General features: G+C 50.7%; 1 protein-coding gene across 1 annotated transcript in view; it reads left to right on the plus strand.

The window, feature by feature from the left end:
- Positions 1-20,502, plus strand: part of LOC144155319 (protein big brother-like) — a 56,184-nt gene that overhangs the window by 26,061 nt on the left and 9,621 nt on the right. The window contains exons 4-5 of the mRNA XM_077686669.1: positions 13,056-13,172; positions 19,558-19,677. Of these exons, the coding sequence (XP_077542795.1) occupies positions 13,056-13,172; positions 19,558-19,677 (237 nt within the window). The remainder of the gene's footprint in view (positions 1-13,055; positions 13,173-19,557; positions 19,678-20,502) is intronic.

Consider the following 20,502-nt stretch of genomic DNA (forward strand, 5'->3'; position numbering starts at 1 on the left):
ACCTCTCTCGCTGCGAGCAACCGCTTCCGTCCGCGGCGGAGGCGCTCATTCTCGGCTGGCTGGACTCTGCTAATTGCTTCCTGCTGGCCAAATTGCCGCTCTCTGCGCCAAGGAAACCGGCGCGGCCCAGCAGCGGGGGAGGACGCTGCGCTCACGCTAAGGCCCTCACGCCGGCCACGCGCGCCCTCGTCTCGATCGCTCTGCCGCTGACAGGCACGGGTTACGGGCGTCCTCTGTGCGCGACGCCGACGACGCGCGGCAGCGCTCTCGACTGCCGCCAGATCGGGTTTCTGCGGCCGAGCCGCCAGGGATGCCGAGCACAGGCGGCGGCCGCCTTTGTGCACCTGCAGGCTCAGTTGCCCCCGCGGGTTTCCCATCTCCTCGCCGCGGCGGCAAGCGCGCGCTGGACGAAAAGCAAAACATGCGCGGAGCTCCGATAACCGGGTGATTGTGGAGCTTGCACTTGCAATGAAGGGGGCACAATTGTGTTTTGTTTGGCCATTCTATGCTTCCGGCGCCCGATTCTACTTCTTTGTCCTTCAGAAGGAAAAGTAAAGTTCAAAGTGTTTCTCTAACTGTCTAACTGTAAAGTCACACCTTGAATGAAAACCTGCTTCCCTTGTACACTTTGGCACTGGAGTCTTAAGTCTCTGTTGTGCTTTTGGGTTTTGCTTTATTTATTGCCGACTCCGCATTCCCGCAGAACCTTCCCATGACCTCATCATTGTGGCTCATGGTTCTAGCTGAGACTGATTAATTTACAACTGATGGTATCTCATTCACACTTGACTGTAAAATGACTCAGCATTCTATGCACTGTGGTTATACGAAGAAAGCCTGCACCAAGCTTCCTTTCTTGCGGAAAACCTTGTTAATAAAAGACAGAATTATTTACGTACCCCACCAGTATCGACTGATATCCACTTAATGTATGTGAACTTGCCCTAGGAGCGCCACTAAGCTGTGCCATCATTTAAACACTGCCAAGCTCAACAAACCTGGCTCCTTATTAAGCGGCTCAATAAAGGATCAGATAAAGCAAAAGTGGTACGGAACGAGATAGTGTCAGAATAGAAAGCGGCCATTGTGGATTAGACAGACATCTTCGCTCTTTTTTTTTTTTAAAAAAAAGGACGATGTCTGTGCTGCGAAGGACAGAAAACGGATTGTTCCCACCACGGTAAGGGAAGAAAATTGACACAGCAAACTAGGTTCAATCACCATGCTAGAAAATTGTGGGCGTAGAATGGCTGACGCAAGACTGGAGCGGGAAAAAATACTGCCGTCACTGTGCCCGCAGTGGTCATTCAGTTTTCGTCGACGGTGCTGCTCAGTAGGAGGCATTCCTTCCGAGACAAACTCAAACAAAAGAGGAAACACAATATGCGGAGCCGGGATTAAAATCAGTCGTGCTCTATAATATTTTCATGCAGTTACCCGTCGCATCTGAAGATTCGTTATTCAGTGCCTGGAACAACCACTGCTTTCTATAGTAATGCTGGAAGTACAAGTACTGAACGCTGACAAGTTATATTGCCCTGTGCATGCGCCCTCTTGTGCATTGTACCGGGCTGACAGAAGGTTTATTAGGTCTGCAAATTACGGTAGTCCTCAGATCGAGTGAGCAAGAAAAAGACTCACTGTGCCATTCCTAAATGACCTTACGGTGCTGAACCATGTGTAATTCTGCCATGACCCGCCTGCGCTTTTTTATCTTCAAGTTCCGCGTAGATCTCCCTGTGGAATAGTGCTACTGGGTTTTTTATCACAAATATCAGCCTTCTAGTGGGCATGCATGGTAAACGAACCCTCAGACGCTCTCCAGCAATTATAATCCGATATTTAGTTCGTCCATTTGCGATGGTCCAATGCGCGCTGCTGAGTTGCACGCGACCGCGTCCCGCAAGCGCGCCCCCGCTTCGGCCGCCGCCAGCGGCCAAAAGAGGCGCGTCAAGCCGGCGGGCGACGCGAGCGCCCGCCGCCAAGGCGCGGTGGCGGGGGCGGCTTGAGGCGCACGCAATCGCCTTTTGTCTTGCGGTGTCGGCCATCTTGAACCGAGCTGGAGAGCCGCCGGGGAGATCTGGGGAAGCCGGAGCTGCGGTCGCGGTTGCCATAGCAACGGATGCGGAACCTCCACCGCGCTCCCCATCCTCCCGGTCGGGATTCAGAGGCGCGCCGCATAATGGCGTCCGCAGGGGAATTTCGCGGCGCTTCCGAGACCCGGCCGCCGCATCTCGCTCGCCGCCCACTGTTGGCGCCGCTATAGGAACGCTCCCGAGGAGCGCGCTCTGCTGCACATTTTAATAGCGGCACGTCGTTGCGAACAGTGATTACGGTACGCGCCAGTGTTTGCATGCACATTCATATCAGACGACTCACTAAATGTCGTGTTCGTTGTCTTGTGACGCCATCGGAGGGTTTCCCAGTTTCTGAAAGCCAACAAACGCTGCCATTGTTATCATTGCAATGTGGTCCTGAGAAAAAGTAAAGGCGCCAATCTACAAAAAAACGTCTGGGTGGGGGGTTGACTTTAAATAACTTGTGCATTTATATATATATATATATATATATATTCTGACGTAGCAGGCATTTCGTCTATTTACACGCCTTTTCCCCGAAGGAATGTAATGTATAGTAGCAGGAAACAGGGCAGCTAGTTGATCGAAACATTCGCGCGCGCTGGTCCTTGTCTGCCTCAACTCGTCCTCATTGTGCGCTTGTCAGCACCCATACTTAGCGAAGCGCCCTCGTCTTCGTCGTCCGCTAGCGAACAAAATCGGGCCCATCAACGCTGCTCTCTGCGCGTTACAGATAAATCCTTCTCGTTCTTAAGCCATGATATGCAATGGATCATTGACGTTCGAGCATTTTGATTTTGAGCAGAACGAACCCGATCCGCGCCTATGCGTGTGCTAAGAAAAATCTCCCTCTTCTCCTTGCTGCCACATGCCATGCCTTTACCACCATCGTTACCGGGGATATAGCCCCAAAGAAATGAGGCTCATACTGCGCTATGACTTCGTACATAGCGATATACCCTTCACCACCCATTCCAGTCAATTAAGCAACTAAAAGAAATACTAACAGGGGAGTGAAGCAACGCTGGAGCCACTTTTTTACCTGTATTTACCATTGATAGTATTATCGTCATCATTACCATTATAATTAGTAATATTATTATACGCTTGTGTTCACGTTACGTTGGTCCACTTATATGTATTTCCTTTCTGCCCTGACTCGTAGAATAGTTGCTGTATGACAACATGCATCCGTGTTCAAATTTTGGGCCAAAGAAAAACTGCTATGCACTTGAAAGTGCGGGTGTTCTATAGACATTAATTTGATAGCATTCAGCAGCTGTGATGCCTTAAGATCCGAGGTTTTTGCGTAAGGAAGGCGGGTAACCCATTATGCGGGCTGTAAATGTCGCTTCAGGTTGAATTTAACCTTCAGTAGAAATGCCGTGGGCGTTATCCTTGCTGCGGCACTAACTGGGCAATTTCTATATCGTTTGCATTGGGTGGGAGGCATTTGCATTCCTCTTCGTGTTATGCTGTTTGTAAGTGAAGATAGATATATTTACGAAAATCAAGTGCTGTCGCCACATATATAGGAGAAACATCGCCAACTACCGGTGGCCGAAGTCGTTCGTGCTTTCCGAAGTTCTTGCCGTCAGAGTTTACGTCCAATGAATTTCAGGCTCTACATATTGAACTTACAATATGTTTAGTACAATTATGGAGCAAAAGAAAAATACCCTGCACGTGCAAGGCATAACACCGGGAGAAATCTGAGCCCCAGCCTGGGTTTTGAGGAAACCTGAGAACGGTCACCGGTGCCGTCGTATTCGGCGGAGGGCAGTTTTAGAAAACTGGCTTGCCCTTTCGCAGCAGTGATTGCTGACTCGACGCGCACGGCCGAGTGAACGCGTAAACGCGTTGTGGCAGAGTATTGAAAATTTGCGGCTTATCATTTACGCGCCCGGGCAGTAGCGGCAGGCGCGAGGGAACGAGCAGCGCCTGCGAGAAAAGTGCGCGCTGCCCAGCAGGGCGGGCGGGAAGCCGCCGCATAAGCAGCGGCCGAAGACGGACCATGGGCTCGCGATGGCCGAGCCCTCGGGGCGGACTCATGTTTAATGCATGCGGCGGGAGCGCTGTATGGCACCGTCCCACGGGACCGGTATTCTCCGTGCGCGTCGCATTGGGTGGGGCAGGCCCCGGGGCTGCGGTAATTAAAAGTGGGATACGCCGCACCGCCGCGGTTCATCTGCCCGCCGCTATCGGCCCGCGCTACCACGACACCACCGCACTGGAGTGTCGCCGCTTCCGGCAACCTCGGGCCAGTCGGTGGCGCTTTATTACAGGCCTCGCGCATGCCATATGGTCGGCAGGCTAGCAGAAGTTCTTGCGTCTAAGCTGGATTGGAGAAAGTACACTGCGGCGGCAGGGGCCCGTATGGCTTAAACGCGTTCTTGTCGGGCGCTACATCCAAGTGTCCTGTAACAGCAAATTACATGCTAGAGCAGCATTGAGGTGGAAATACTGACAAGTCAAGACCGCGGCAGACGTCTCGAGTGACTCTTCTCTCCGTCTACCGCGCATACCGGGCGAACTACGGCCCGGGACTGGAGGCGCCCTCCGCACCACTCACCCCTGAGCCGGCGAGGCCGATATGGCCTCCCTTCGGACAGCGGCGAAGACGCTCGCACACACATGGCGACCAGCGAAAGTCAGCTTAATTGTCCTTTCGGGCAGCCGTGATGACTCGGGGGCCCCTGGAGGAGGGAACGCGTGACACGTGATGGATGCCCGCGGCCCGTCGAGCGCGTAGCGTAGACTAATGCGCGTCTCCACGCCGGGCCTGTTGCGGCTGCTACGGCGGTCAAGGCGCGCGCGGGCTGGCCCAGTTCTAAGGCCGTCCTCTGCAGGCCGACGGAACGCATTCCGAGGCCTCCTGCGATAGATGCGCGCGGCTCTCGCCAAAGGTGTGTCCGCTAATCATGGGCTCCGAGGTGGCCGCTCCACGCCGATGACCCCGCGCCTCGGCAAGAGAGGGGACGCTCTCTTTGTGGACGCGCCACCATGTGCGTAATACGCCTCGGCCGAGAGGACGCCGAACGCTCCAGCGAAGAAGCGCTTGTACGCGCATGCTCAGCATTTTTTTAACAGACCGCCCAGACTTTCGCATTTGTATTAACCACACCATTGAATAGAGCACCGTGGACGATCCCGTCCAGAAAATTATCCCAAGCCGAACTTCGACTGAGTATGTACGTACGTTTTTTTTTAATTTTATCTGGGGTAACGCAGCTGGATATATTCAAGTAAAATCTTCCTGGTCCGCACTGTCTGGTCTAATGTTATGGGCTAATAACGGCTAACATGTTTGAGCAAAACAACCAAATATACTGATAAGTATATTTGGTTGTTTCTGGGTTTCAGTCCAATGTTTCTGGGACCCATGACGGCTGCGGTAGTGCAGAGATTTTCAGTACTGAGGCTTGCAAGTCGCATAATGCGGTCAATTTCTTTTTTCGTTTTCGTTTATACTCGATCGCTACTTGCCCCTGTCATAGCCTTGTAGAACTAGCACAGTCAAGCAGCGTATGTGAGGGAATGATGCAAGTATCTGAACTTTTTTGTATTATATGAATGTGTATCATCGAGTCCCGTGAAAAGACGCTGCCCCGCCGGTCTTAAGTATAATCTTTTTATGCTTTCTGTGGTATACGCAGTTCTGGAAACACCGAGTTTCCTAGTTTCCGAAAGCATTACCTATGTCTCCATACGTGTATTAATTTAAGAAATGAAGTTTTTGATGCAGTCCGAGACAGGCAATTGTAATACGTCGCATTACGCATTACATTTGCAATACGTTGTAATACTTCTATAGTCTAAGCCATTTTGCGCTACGCCTCGCCATCAGAAATGATTTAGAGCCACAAAAAATGCACGAATTTTCTGTAACTCAGCGTAAACGCCATTATTGGCATTGTGGGAACAACGTATTCATTTCGCTCTTTATAAGCTCCCCTTGCTGTATGTACAATTCGCTGCACACGCATGCGATGTCTCCTGGAAGCATATTCTGCTGCTCGTCACGCTGTGGAGACTAGCCTTGAAGGTAGAGGGATAAACGATCACTCACGGCGGACACAAGATTGAGCCGATTTTCCTCGCGTCCCTTGAGTGACCTTTTGGGGCAGCCTTAATTTTTCAGTGGGTCGCCTGGACTGTCTGTGTACGGAAGTCTTGCTACCACATTTCGTACCCATAAAAAGGGGCTGATTGAGAAAGTGTAGTATGTTCAATTAGTAGCCAAGCAGGGTATTTTGTAAACCAACAACTTGTACCAGTGGCGTGCGTAGGATTTCTAGGGGGGGGGGAGAAGCTCCCTCTTACACCAGAATAGGGAGGGAGAACGTGAAAGGAGGAATAAATTATTGAAAGCGCGAAAAATCAAGAAAAAACAAAAACCTAAACAAAGAGTCAATTGCAAATGAAAACACTCCAAAACAGCCGTTGGCGGACACCTTCCAAATATTTTGTTGATTTTTTTCGTTTCTCCGGGGTCATTGCTGAATGGCTGGTGGTGAGTGCAGGCACAGAAGCGGCGTAAGATTGGTGCATAGCTCGCGAAAGAAACATTTATTGGAAGTCGTTAATTAATAGCCATGTATAGGCAGAGTTAGCGCCCCCTGCAAGCACGAACAATGAACGGGTATATTTTGGCTTACTTTAAGATGGTAGGCTCTACTACATATGCTTATAGTTAAATAATTTTTTTTATAATTTCCGGGGATGTTCCGAACCTGAGATTATTAAAATACGGCCCCGTCTATTCGCCCTCAATAATTATTTGACCAGAAAAGGTTGACTAATCATTTTGGGGTGTCGTCGGAGCAACTTGTTAAGTCGACGAAGAGAATGCTTAACAGCGCTGGTTAGAGCTGACTTCGAAGGCAGGAATTACTAGGACGTTACCAAACTGATTTGAGAATCCGGCGCGCGATTTTTTGCTGGAGCGTAGATATTCTCACGCCACGAGTGATTTCTATAGTTACTTTATTTCCTGTTCTCAACAATAGAATAATGTGCGTTACCATTATTTATTCCTGCTTACGCATTTAAAATACAAATATAAGGTGCAGCCGGACAATTGAAAAACAGATGCGCCGATTTTGTTCGCCATCTGTTGCATCGCGTGTACCGCTGTTGTATTTTACGTTGTCCGTCAAGGCGTACATGTTGAGGTGCTTGTTTCGAATGTTTCTTCCCTTGCCTTCCTTCCCTGCTTTTTTGAAGTGCTGTGAAATGGGCGAATGTCATGGCACCCTTGAACTCGCCTTTAAAATCGCCGTTTGAGTGATGGTTCCCCGTCTCGCAGCCCCCATTCGCATGCAGACGTCGTTCACGCGGAGGATTCGTTTGCCACTGTGCACTCGGCCCATGTCGGCTGCGCTGAAGGGATTCGCTCAACAGCCCGATGGCTATCTTAAGAGGCCTCACGAGCGGCGGATGAATATGCAGTACCCCCATGAGTCGATCAACGCCGCTAAAGCGCCGTGTGTGTTCGTGCTGTCACGTGAGCGCGCTCACAGGAGCTGTATTAGGGGCGAAACAGCGCATTCTCAAGTAAACGCGAAATGATGCGATCGGAGTTTAGCCTCTGTTGGCACAACTCGCACAGTTTACACAACAAGCCTTAAGAAAACAAGCCTTAAGAAAACGACTCGAGCAATTTTCCGGGATTGACTTTAGGAAAACGAGCGCACAGCCGCCTGTGGGCACGTCAATCACGGTCGCGCTGGGAGTCCGTGCCAGCACCCTGTGGGGCACCCATCAACGCTTGAAGCGGCCTCGTACAAGGGCAGCTGCTCTCGGTGCATTCGCTGGGCCCATAGCCGAGCACTGGCTGTCGCTGCGCAGAGAGTCGTTTTTGCGCCTGCCGGCAGAGCTCGTCAGCCTTCGTGCAGAATACCGGGACACCCTTGGACGAGGCGTCTCATGATCGCGACCCGCGTTTTGTGCCGTGAGTCTCGCGTTCGTTGGGCTGCCAGCGCGATGATTGACTGCCCTCGCGCTGCAGGGAACAAACGGGCCGGCGCACAATGCCCTTTGGGCGCAATGTTACGCGACCGGTCACAGAAATTACGAGGAAGCGCTTGCCAGCCCGGTGCTCACCCTGGCCGTGCTTTGTTCCCGGCGAGGGGGAGAGCGGCGGCGGCCATGTGGCTGCCAGCGTGGACTCTGAGAGGAGGCCCCCAATGGATTAGTCACGCTGCGGCCCATATCGCGAGCGGCGTTTGTTACTTTGTGTGCCGCCGCATAGGCCGCTCCTCCCCGGCGCCGCCGACTTAGTCCAATGGGATTTGGCTCAGCCGCGTTCCCCGCAGCGCGGCGACGGTCCAATGAGCGCCTCCCGGAGGAGGGCTCCGGCCTGCCGCCCAGACCGCGGCCGGGCTCAACATGGCCGCGCCTATCGATCGTCTTCACACCACGCGTTGCCATGGCGGCGCCGCACGCACCACGCATCTCCTCCAATCTATCCTTCTTAACCACGCAAGACGGACGCGCATTCGGAAGACGTTCGCAACCACGAAGATCACTACCTCCGAGTCTTGTTTTCATCGGCGTTCCCTCGTTTCTCTGTTCGCCGCGTCATTTTAACACAGGGCTTTTAATCGAGAAGTTGGTGAAACGGGATGTATCATCAGAAAAAAATGCTCTCTCCCTCTCTCTCTTTCGTTGTCCATCCTTGAAGCAATGACAGAAAGATGTATATATTTTAATAGAATGAGATCGTTCTGACTGTGTAGTAGCGTTGCATAATTGCGTTGCCCCCCCCCCCTTTCCGCACACACGCACACGCACGCACCTGTGGGCGTGCACGGAGAAAGACGCGACGGGTCGCCCACGTTACGTCCCCACAAATTCGTTCGATGGAAAGATTAGCCCTACGACTTTTTTCATCGTGTCTGTACTGAGTGAGAACTAGCCGCAATCGCTCAGTTGCTGAGATGTTCTGCAGGTGAGTACGCAATCGCAAGTTGAATTCCCTGGAGTGTCGGCTGTTATCTAACAGTAGCGAAGGGGAAGAGAAAAACGTGCCTGCATGCGGGAGATTTGGGCGTTCTTTAGGTTTTCACAGGTGGCATAAAGTATTAGCCCTTCATTTTGGCGCCCTCCCATAGCGTGCACGGGAAAAGCGAGCAAACTGCCTGCAACCGTAGCCATCAATATGATGAAGAAATCATAACACGAATGACGGCAGAAAATTTATAACGCGGCACAAAAAACGTGGGCACGTGAGTTCGGCTAGACATACACGGGACTACGTTGGATTTTATTGGCAAAGAAAATATCTTGCCACTATGTTGTTGTGATGCCCCCGCCACTGCCTCTGCCTCATCTGCCTTCTTTAAGCTTAGGGCTTGACACTTATAAGGCAATGGTGTGTGATCAACTCACTGATGCTTTTCAGGGAGCGGTTCAACAGGTCTTTTGGTATTTTCTTAGGTCTTCGAAAACAGAACAGTGGCATTTCAGAGTATCGGTAATTCTGCGATCTGGCGCACACTAACGGTTCGGTCCTGATTGCAAGTGGTCATGTGTTTGCATAATGTGGTTTAGTTGTCATAACTGCAGCGAATTATTATTTTTTCTTTTTTAACACGCGATTTCTTTTTTTTTTCTAAGCAAATATGGAGGCCGCGTTAACGCTGCCGCTTTTTATGCATGAAATGCCTTTAGTGAGGCTGATAATTCTAAATTTTCTGGTCCGTGCACGTAAAGATTTGGCAACCGTTAACAGAGAAACGTGAATGCACTCGTACCAATACACGTGTTGTAACACCGAAATTTCCACTGGCAGTATCGGTGAAGCTACGCGCGTACGCTGCTACCACAACGCACCAAAATTATTTTCGTAAACTTAGAGCCACGTTCTTCATGCAACGTTCTTGACATGCGAGTGGGCGTAATGTACCATTTGCACGACGGTGGCTCCACATCATCTCGGCGAATTGCGCGCCTTACGCCGACGTCTGTGTATCATCTAATCCTTTCAGCTTCTTCCTACGATCCCGGCAAACGAAAAAAAGGACGAAATTTGGGCCCCCTGAGGGGTGTGTTTCAAATGATTCTTAAAGGAGCCGTGAAGGCAAAATACAAGTTGAGTTTGTTAGAAAGACTGCTTAGTCCCGATAACAATGATACCAATATGATCGCAATCTTCCAAAAAATTGCGGAGATATTAAAGAAAACGTGTGAAGCAGTCGCGACCCCTTAGCCAATTTCCCGCAACTTTTCTATGACGTCGCGGAACCTTGTTTGTGCGATTGGTGGCCGTCTAACTGACCTGTCGCGACGACACATGACTGGACGCCTGTAATGGGGTCTCTAGTTCCATATGACCGCATCACTTGAATGCTAACGTGCAGTTAAGGCACTGAAAATTATGTTTTATTGTTGGCCCGTATGACGTCATTCTTGCTCATAACACGTCACTGTGGCGCAAAATTTGAAAGTTTTTAAATAATTCTTTGCTTTTTTTTGTTAAAACATCTTTTGTGGCTGTAATGGAGCTGAGTGAGATACTAAATCCTAGTTCTTTCAAATTAAACGAAGTTGTATTTTCTCTTCATGGCTCCTTTAAACTAATCAGCAGATATGTACAGACCACAGCGAAAGTTATAAGCTAGGTACGTTGCTGGTGGCGTGGGGCGAGTGCAGGAGATGCTCGGAAACGCGTCAAGTTCGACACAATGGACTACATTTTCTTTTTATACTGCGACACTGCCTTCATTCTTGCTTTCTAGTATTTTTCCTTGGTGTCTTCGCTGAGTCAGCTAGGCTACAAAGGGAGGCTGCAGTGAGCAGCGTGGTTAATATTTCGCCCTCAAAACCTTAGTACATAGACATAATCAGAACAAAGACCCTAGCCAATAAAAAAAAAAAACCCGAAGTTCTTCGTGCAGGTCGTCGCAGGGCGAGCCAATCGCCTGACGAAAATAAAACAATTGGTATCAGCTGTACGGCTACCAGCTACACTATAGTACACGTAACCGCGTGGGGTACATGCTGGCTTTGCCGGCGCTATAGCAGCGGAACGCCGCTGCTATAGGTGACTATGTAAGCAACGATTTTAAAATAAGAGTGTAATTCGTGTGCGCCTAGAGCGTACCACGGACCGAAGACATCGAGAACAAACGGAAATGCTGCGATATGAAAAAATGGTGCTAAAAAAAGTTCAGTGATCTAGCTACCTTAGTAGTCTGTTCGAAGCTGATTTGAATATAGGGAACCACTGTCACGACTGGTCGCTTGTATACCAACACTTTATGACTGGGCGCGGCAACCTGTCCGGTGCCGAATTTTTATGGTCTACTATGTTTTCGGGCAAGTATTGCTACGAGACTGCAAAATTGCGTTTCCCCATCCCACTGTTCTTTGCATAAGCAGTGTTTACCGGAGGGCCCAACGTAGTATAGTTAATAATTTTTCTAAGAAGATGAAAAAGAAATTGATTGAGAATGCCGTATGTGCAGGTAAAGAGAAAACTCGGGGACTTGATACGCGAAATCTTGTTTGGTGAAGAACTCGCCGCCCCCTGGTCCGCGCTACCCCTAAGTTTGTAACGTTTCATCAGAATTCCCATTGCCTGGGAGCGCATGTTGATATAGAAATGAAGAAAGGTCCCAGGGTCTCCGTGTGACGATATGACAGCTTATAGTGCCGCTGAAAAAGACCTCATCCTAGCAATGCCTTTATGTAAAGTTGTGAAGCCAACTTTACGTAAGCTCGGTGCTTTTTCACGCTGAGTCGTGCAGTGAAGCCTGTTTATAAAGAGATATTGTGCTTTTTTGTGCTTCGCGGCATCATACACTCAGCAACACTATAGGCTCAGCAGAAACAAACCCAGCGACACTAAACTCGGCTGCATAACTGAGCGAGAAGTGGTGCTCCCTCAGTCTCGCATTATCAGAGAGAGCGTGGTGCTCACGTAGTTTTTGGACGTCGTCACGAGACGTGGCCTAAGAGGTTGTGACGTTGCAGAGTTGTATAGGATTGCTGATACGTTTTACCTGATTACCCTTTTAATAAATTAAATTACGACGTCCTTGCAAGCCCCTTGTAGCCTGAGAACGTGCTGGTGGAGAAAAAGAACTGGGCTTGTTTCTGTCAGCACAACACTTCGCAGACGTGCGCGAATTCTGTCCTACACGGGAAGCCCTGTTTATATATGGCGCTGCCATGCCTGATGGTACAGAAAAGTTGAACGATCCCGCGGACACGATGCCCGAACAAAGGAAAACAAGGAGTAGCCCCTTTCCCACTCTTTGTCATCCGGGGCAGCGGAGGTAGCCGAGCGCTGTTTAACTCCAACAAACTCGGGTGCAGACGTTAAGAGCTGCTCCACGAGCGAAGAGTACCCGCGCACTGCCCGCGAGACGACAGCGTCCCATTGTTCTCGGCATGGCCGCCTTTCCTGCTACCGTTTGGGTGCCGAGCGTGTCTGCAAGGAGCGCCGTACACATCGCGTGGGAGGGCGGCCGGGGCATCAAACTGCGGAAATGGCTCGTTGGCGACGTGCCGCCCATCGGCGTGGACTGGCGCCCTAATCACGCCGCCGGGCCTCCGCGCGCGTCTCCAACAATGGACCCGCTCGCGTCCGTACGCCGGTCCCCGCGTCATTTCCGCCGAATGGCCGTCTCTCGAGACGCGCTCGACAGAGATCTCTCTTCCTGCAAGAAAAACGGGGAAATTGCTACCTGCTCGCCCTGGAGCCCCGGGCGGCCATCATTCATCAGGGCGCGCTCGGGGAGTGCCCCGGGGCCAGTTCTAATTTCTAGCGAACCCGTATTCCGTAGAAAGGCATCGGCCACGCGATTGATTTATGGGCTCCGCGGCGCGCCTCCAGTGTCGGCCGCGTGGACAGCGCGCAGACGAGATCGGCCCACCGCCGCACGCTCGCCAATGCACGCGGCCGGCGCCGCCCACTGCCGCCGTCTCTGCCCGGCCTGCTGTGCTCAGTGCGGCTTCCTTCCCGCGCAGGTGCATATCAAGTCCAGCTTCATCATGAACGGCGTCTGCGTCCGGTACCGAGGATGGATCGACCTCGACCGCCTCGACGGAGTCGGCTGCCTGGAGTACGACGAAGAGCGGGGACGGGTAAGCACCTCGCCATCGCTGCCCCTTCCAGGGGATAGACGGATCAAAAGCACTCTGTCTTTAGCGAATCTCCAGAGAACTGTGTAAATGATCCGTCAGCTTGCGAGATTAGGTTGCCGGCTTTAAAAATTGGCTGTGGAATGATGTGTCTCCTTAGTCACGCCCGCGGAATCGCTGTCAAATTTCATTCTAACGTTCAGTATTTCCTGAACTGCTCTGTACTCAGGATGCACATCGTCGAACCAAGGCCATGCACGTAAATTGGTGGAATTTTTTAACAGTGCATATAGCGCAATCTTAACGGTGAGGAAACACACATGAGGTTTCTTTTCTCACCCACTCATCTTGATCAGAAAGCCACTGACGCCAGGTAAGGACGGGCAACCCTGTGAAAAGGCAGGCACAAAAGTTTTCTCCGCCACACTCATCGAACGTAGCGTCCTGCTACTCGCGCGCGGCATGGTGTGTTTTGTCCTTCACGATCTTAAACACGCCACAAAATTGGTGTCCATTATAAAACAACGACTATTATTAGAGCTTGTGAGAGAAACCTCAAATGCAGCGTAATAGCAACGTGTTTGCCGATGCCCCCACAAGAAAACAGAAAAGTTTGCACCTCCTTCTCCAATTTTCATCACTTCTGGTCTTCCCTTTCTGGTCCTTGCTTATTTTCGCCGGCCCTCTCCCTCCCCGCTCACTTTCTCCGCTGTCAAGGACGGCGCAGACACGGCCTCGTGTTCCACTGATTCCTGCAGCTCTCCTCGAGCGGCCGTAATTCTGGCCCCCATGCCAGGCTCCCACACCCCATTCATTAATTAGCGGACGGCCTAAAGCGGGCCTGAAATAACAGTCTGCGCCCGGGTCGCCCCTGCGGTGCATGCGGGCAGCACGGCCGCCGAGCGCGGCCGGCCGACTTACCCGCTAATTGTTACCTGCACACGCGGCTATGACTAATCGGCAGATTGTTTCGGCCGGGTGCCCGCCCAGCGCCTGTGCGGCGGACACCTGACCGGGGCTGATCGCATTCCGGCCTGCGTGCCGCAACGCCCGCGGGCTCGGGCTCAGAGCGCGATCCTTCTTGGGCGCACAAAAAGGAGGCGGGAGGATAGTGCACGGATGCCGCCGGGAAGCTTCCCCGCGGGATGAATTTGTTTAAGGCAGCTGCGCCGCGGGCCCTTTTGCCTCTAGTTAGATACAGTTTCACGGCCTTTGGGGAACGCCCAACGGAAGGTAGCCTGACTGGCGGTGAAGAGCCGAAAGCAGGCAAGAGGGTGCGTCCGGCAGGGGCTGAACGCAAAGGTCGTTTCCTCCTCTCTTCGTTCAAGGAAGGGAGAACGTTAAGAAAGGACAATGGAGGTCTACAGCGATCCGCAGCATGGGCGCTGTTCAAGCTGTTGGTGTGGAAATGGAGCGGCTTATACATGTAGGCCTGTGGTCGTAAAGCGCTCGTTGAACAAAGCAAAACAAGGTCTTACACGCAGTCATTACATCCCACGGTCGCCACCATTGCCGTTTGCACGTTTACCAGCGATAAACGAAAGCCTGTACGCTCTGGTTGTAGAAATCTCCCGCAGCAGAGGCAAGTCGCTCGCTCGCAGCTGGGACGATAGCACCTGACCCAGGGAAGTCACCCAAGAACACTCTAAGGCAACCCCGTGGTTCAGCTTTACCGCAATACAACCAATTGAGCGATTCATGCCGCCGACAAGGCAAATTCGACGAACGGCAGCAACGTGCATACCATTTCAATAAAAAATGTGATGTGCGCTGCGGCACTCCCCAATTGCAGAACGCCTTGTTTGCATTGCTGGATGCCACAGAGCAGATCGCAAATTGTATGCTCGACAACGCCATTCGCCGAAATTTCATTGTTGGCTGCTTGGATCGGTCAGTCGAGTGTATTTTTAGGGTTGTTCGTTTGCGGGTAAAGCCCGATTTTACCCGATTTATGCACCCCGAACATGTTTCAGGAGAATCGCGTTAAACCCGATTTCTTTCCGAATAGACCTTTTAAATGTAAAGATCTGCACAATCGTGCTCTGAAGGCCCGCCGTTCTCAACCGGTATACTTGCTGGAAGCAAGCCCCACAAACACAGCTTTCGAACTCAGATAGTATTGGTGTGAGTGTATACCTCTCGTTACGCTGCAGATTGGCAGGTGCTGCACTGACATTGCTGTGCCTAGCTAACAGAAGCTGGCATGTAGGGCGAACTTCCTCTGCCAGCTGAGATACGTTCAACGATCGGACGACTCTAGAATGGAGACCGAGATGTTGCGCATGCAGACGGCAATGTATGAAAACAAAGATGTGTAAAAAAATCAATGACCAGCTTTTCGGGAATAGATTGCTTCATTTCTTTGAAGTTATCTATGCTCTTTTCTGTCAGTATTGATTCGTTTCCAAGCAAATGCCAAATTTTGGAGAGTATTTGCTCGAAAACACTGATGTCAACCCATTTACAGCTTGAAAAAAAAAAACACCAATTTTAACACGTTAGAATTAAAAAGCTCGAGATACCTTACGATAAAATAAACGGGGAGTATTACTTGGTGCATTGTAGGTTTAACCCGAAAATTCCCGAATTGCGGAATGGTTTTACAAAAAAAAAAAAAAACGATTTCTCCCGGATTATCAGTTTGAAAAATAGTACCCGACTTTTACCCCCATATTAAAACAAAAATATGAAACTTGAAAACGAAGAACCCTAAGTGTATTGTGGGGAAACTGAACTAAATGAATGTCTTAAAGTGTAGTCCCTTTTTTATAGGAAAAAGCAGGGGATGTCTCAGTAAGCTTAGTGGGGACTGTACGATTGATGTGACAGCACAATCCAGCCAAATTTTGCAACCTGATTCATTTTCTACAAGACTGACTTAAAGTGTATCCGTTTTTCATAGGAAAAAGCAGGCGAAGTCTCAGTAAGCTAAGTGTGGACTGTACGATTGATGTGGCAGCACAATCCAGCCACATTTTGCAATTCATTTTCGCGACGCTAGTTTGAGCCTGGAGTTGTGATGTTGTAACTAATTGAATGTCTTTTTTTCGGGCTTTGAGCTTAGTGATTGTCTTCTACTGGCATTATGATTTCATTGGTCGTTATCTGCTGAACAGCAAGGAGGCGTTCATCGAGGCGATGTTCATTGTGAGTGATGAAAACTTCTTCGAATCCTGGACAATGACATGTCGTACCCATTCTTTTGACTCTTTTTAAAGACCCTCCCCATTGCTACACTGTACCCGCATTCGCAGTATTGTCTCCGTAGCCATACATTAATTCAGCAAGTGTCGATCAATGGCAATGTGTGTTTTGTTCAGCAGTGAGGAAATGAATTACACGCGCGTTTCTTGAGCGCCTCCTGTGTCAGACAGGCTATTTCGGTACACTTCTCTCCTGTCTACTTCTGGGACGACAACGACATTAGCAGGACAAAAGGATCTGCACCTTTACTGCCACGTCCGACGGAATAAGAAGCAGGAGAGGGCAGAAAACTGGTTGGAGGGGTGACATTGAAAACTCGGGGCAAAAACAATGGAGCAAGATAGGAGCGATTAGAACTTGCAAGTCTATTGCCTTTATCCCGCAGTGAACATGCACTAGCTGGTGAATATAAACACAGCTCTATATGAAAACCCCCCTGTATTCCTTCGGAGCAGGTGTCCTTCTGAGGGCCCCTATTATTTAACGCTTCATCCCACGGTGGCGACAATGCCGATTTTTATACTTCTACATCGTCATGAAGAGCCACATAGACGATAACGCTGACGATACATGGTGCGGTACGTATACGTGCACCACAGCCTGTCCCAGTCACCATGACCATCGCCAGAACTCCTTCTGAATGCTGATGATGGCGATAGCTATAGAGGAGCTGTGTACCAACTGGCAGTCGTGAGGGCTAATTATTTGTTGGAGTAGGCTTTCGTCACATTTTAAGATAAAAATGGCCACGTATCTCCTTGCTTCGCTGCAAATGTCGTCGAAAAGCGATAGTCTTCTCGCACCCCTGCCTCTCTCTATCCCCCACCCATGCCGCTCCTCCCTTGGTGAATGCAGCAGAGGTTTGCTCAATTCAATTTGCGCACGTTTACACAGCACGCGCGCCGTCTGTAGGCACATTTTGTTTCTGTTGTGCCTGGAACAGCTCGAGCGGGCATGTTTTGTTTAGTGTTTGTTTTTATCTCGCCCTTATTCAGCCCCGCCTTTAATGCGTTTTTTTTTTAATTTGGTGTCGTGCAGCCCAATCGAACGTGTATTCTTCAGTATAAAACCTCTGCTTATGTACTTGCATTTTGCCTCAAATATGCCTCAGGTTTCACTTGCGCTGAATAATATGGACATATATGAGCCATGCCAGCAGTTTGGGTATTTTAGAACCGTCTTGTCTGTATATGCTTTGTGTTCAGGCATTTTTTTTTTTCAATTGGGTTCCGGCCGGGTGGTTGAATCGGTTGACGGAGAGAGACAGGCAGACCGACAACCAAACTCTCTCGCTGACGTAGCCTAAGACCTTCGTGTTTAAAATTGGGGCTTAATCGGCCTATAAACGCGCCGACTCTATGTACCTGGCTATAGGGAGATACAGAGTAACTTAGACCACCACCTGGGCATGTTAAGCGTGCTTCTAATGCTCATGCACACGAGCTCGCCAAGAGAGAGAGAGAGAGAGAGAGAGAGAGAGAGAGAGAGAGAGAGAGAGAGAGAGAGAGAGAGAGAGAGAGAGAGAGAGAGAGCAAAGGGAGGGGTGGTATGTTTACTTCCCGCTAAGACGCATTCCACACATTAAAATATTATTTGCTTGAAGCACCTGAGGTTTTACTGAAGGATCCATACCAGGCGGGCGTCCACAGCGTCGGTTGGGCGGCGGACGCACCTGTGGCTGCTCTGCGAACGGTAGCGGAGCCGCGTGGGAATGGGCCGCTAAGGCGGGCGCGGCCGGCCATCGCAAGGCACCACAGGTGCCTCTCGATCTAATTACGGTCGCGGCGGCGGCGGCAGCAGCAGCAACAACAACTTGCCGGCAAGGCAGGGGGGCAGCCACCGAGGGGAGCCCGCGCTGGTGTCGCGACTCTCTTTGTGGCCAAACCCTTGCGCAAGCGGCACGTCTTAATTGTAGGTTTCGCGACGAACGCGGTGCGCCTCCATCGCCGCTGCGCGGCCAGCACTTTTCCCATGCATGCCAGCCGGCCGGCGGTGGCCGCTTAGCAACTGCCGTCGAGGCCCTCGCGATAAACACGTCCGTCACAGTCGGCGCGGCCTCTCCAGACGTCAGGGCACACCCGCCGATACGGCAGCCCGATCTTCCAGCTTGCGGCATTCGTCTTAGCGAAACAGATGCTCCGACAGAACATCGCATGCCGCTGGGGGAGCGAGCGAACGCGGTCCGCGAGGAAGCAAAATGTACGAGACCGTTGTTGCTGCTGCCGATGTTAGGCGGGCTTGATGAGATAACTCATCAAGCCCGCCTAACATCGGCAGTATCTTGTTAGTATACTTTGATCAGCTGCAGCTCTATTCATACAACTGTCCAAATCACTGTTTAGGTCCACGGATCGCGCGTCGCGTGTTGTGTGGCCGGCCACTGCGCTCCTCTTCATGCATCTACTGTTCACTTTACGTCCAGCTCTTCCTCATCTCAAAAATGTTGTTTCTCTCCAACGTAAACTGCAACAAGTGCCTCAGTGTCATAATCCAGTCGTATTTAGTTAATCTCCTTCGTCACCTTGTTCCCGTCCCTACTCCTTACTTTCTCTTACCACTGTTTTTCTGACACACCCCTCCCCCTTCATGAGCTCAGGTGTCCACCACTGGATTAGGAGGGTTGCAGTCCTTTCAGTCCATTCCAACTGTCTCATGATACAATACACACTGGGGTCCCATGCGTAGTCGAAAGACTGCAACGGGACCCAAGGCCTTCGTATTTAAAATTCTGTCTGTATGTTGGTTGCCTGTCTGGGTTGCCGCACGTTGCCTGTACCTCAAAAATCCACGATCCCCCAACCAATCTACTACGTAGCCAGTTCGGGCCGTGCATCGCTGACATGATGTACGACGCCTCCGCGGACAATGATCCAGTTCGCCTGGCGGATTGCATTAACGAGGCCTTCACTACTGTTTCATTGCAGCCTATAGGAATAGCGTGTACCTGTTTTCGCTGCAAGTATAAATCTGGAAGTATTTAATAATTCTTTCTCATAATTCTTTCTTCGCCAGTATCTCATAATTCTTTCTTCGCCAGTAGCTCGAATGAAGTTGGAAGGAGCGCACGCGGACTCCAATTGCGTACTGTCTAAATTTCCGTTGCCTTTTTAAAGGTGTGTTACTGTACGCTACTTTATAATTTGCTGCGAGGAGTTAACCAGACGCCTGCAACATCTTTTTTCAGTTGGAAGATGCTGTGCTGCGGGACCAAATCGAGTGCTACAACCAAAGGTTGCGAGACTTTGAAGAAAAACAGAGAGCCTTCCGAGCGCGCCACGAACGGCAGGCAGAGGCAGAACTCGAGGTAAATATTCTTGCAATCTTTCAGGGAAAAAATTACTTGAGGAGGTTACATTTGGTTTGCCACATGATAAGAATGTATAAACACTATAAGGTGTCTATAAGGTGTCTTGATTCAGCTTGACTACAATGCACTCTACTGACCAATCCATGTAGCCAACAATTCAATTTTGGCGCGTGACGATGTCGAGCACACAATTTGACTCAAAGGTTTAACCTGTGCTGTGGCATCACGCAATGAAAGCATGCCGTTCCGCATTGCGCAGATTACATTTTGCAATCAAATAGTCTGTTGCTCCCACTCGCCCAATTTGCTGTGTTTGGCGGCATGGATTGGTCGCTCTGGTGCATTGTGGAAAAACTCAACCACAGTGTACTATCTGCTGAGCCAGAGTCTTGCGTGGGTTCAACCCGGTGGGTGTTTTAGTACCGTGACTACATGAGACGACGATTACGACGACGACGACGACAGGAGACGCCAACAGTCCCCTGAGGGGCTTCGCCCCTAAAAATCCCAACAGCTACTTTGGAGTCGCAGGATAGGGCTTTTTGTCGGATTCATTCCACGAAAACGCAGCCTTCGAGAGCGGGATCAAGGGTGCGCGAGTCGGTGGTGCAAACATTCGGCCGCAACCCTTTGAGTTGTAGCGCTGCTCCATCGACAAGTGGCGAACAAACATCCCGTCCGGGCGGTTTTCCCGCTTTCGGGTGGACTACTTTCCCACCAGTTCCCGAGCATTACCCGCGATCTGCCCGATTGCGGCCCAAAAATGGAGTCACCCGGCGGCGTGCGCAACCCTTGCCCTCTCGCCGACGCGTGGACACGCGC

This window comes from Haemaphysalis longicornis, unplaced genomic scaffold (assembly GCF_048455015.1).
Source record: "Haemaphysalis longicornis isolate Haplotype H1 unplaced genomic scaffold, Haemaphysalis longicornis Haplotype H1 scaffold_1, whole genome shotgun sequence".
Classification (NCBI taxonomy): Eukaryota; Metazoa; Arthropoda; class Arachnida; order Ixodida; family Ixodidae; genus Haemaphysalis; species Haemaphysalis longicornis.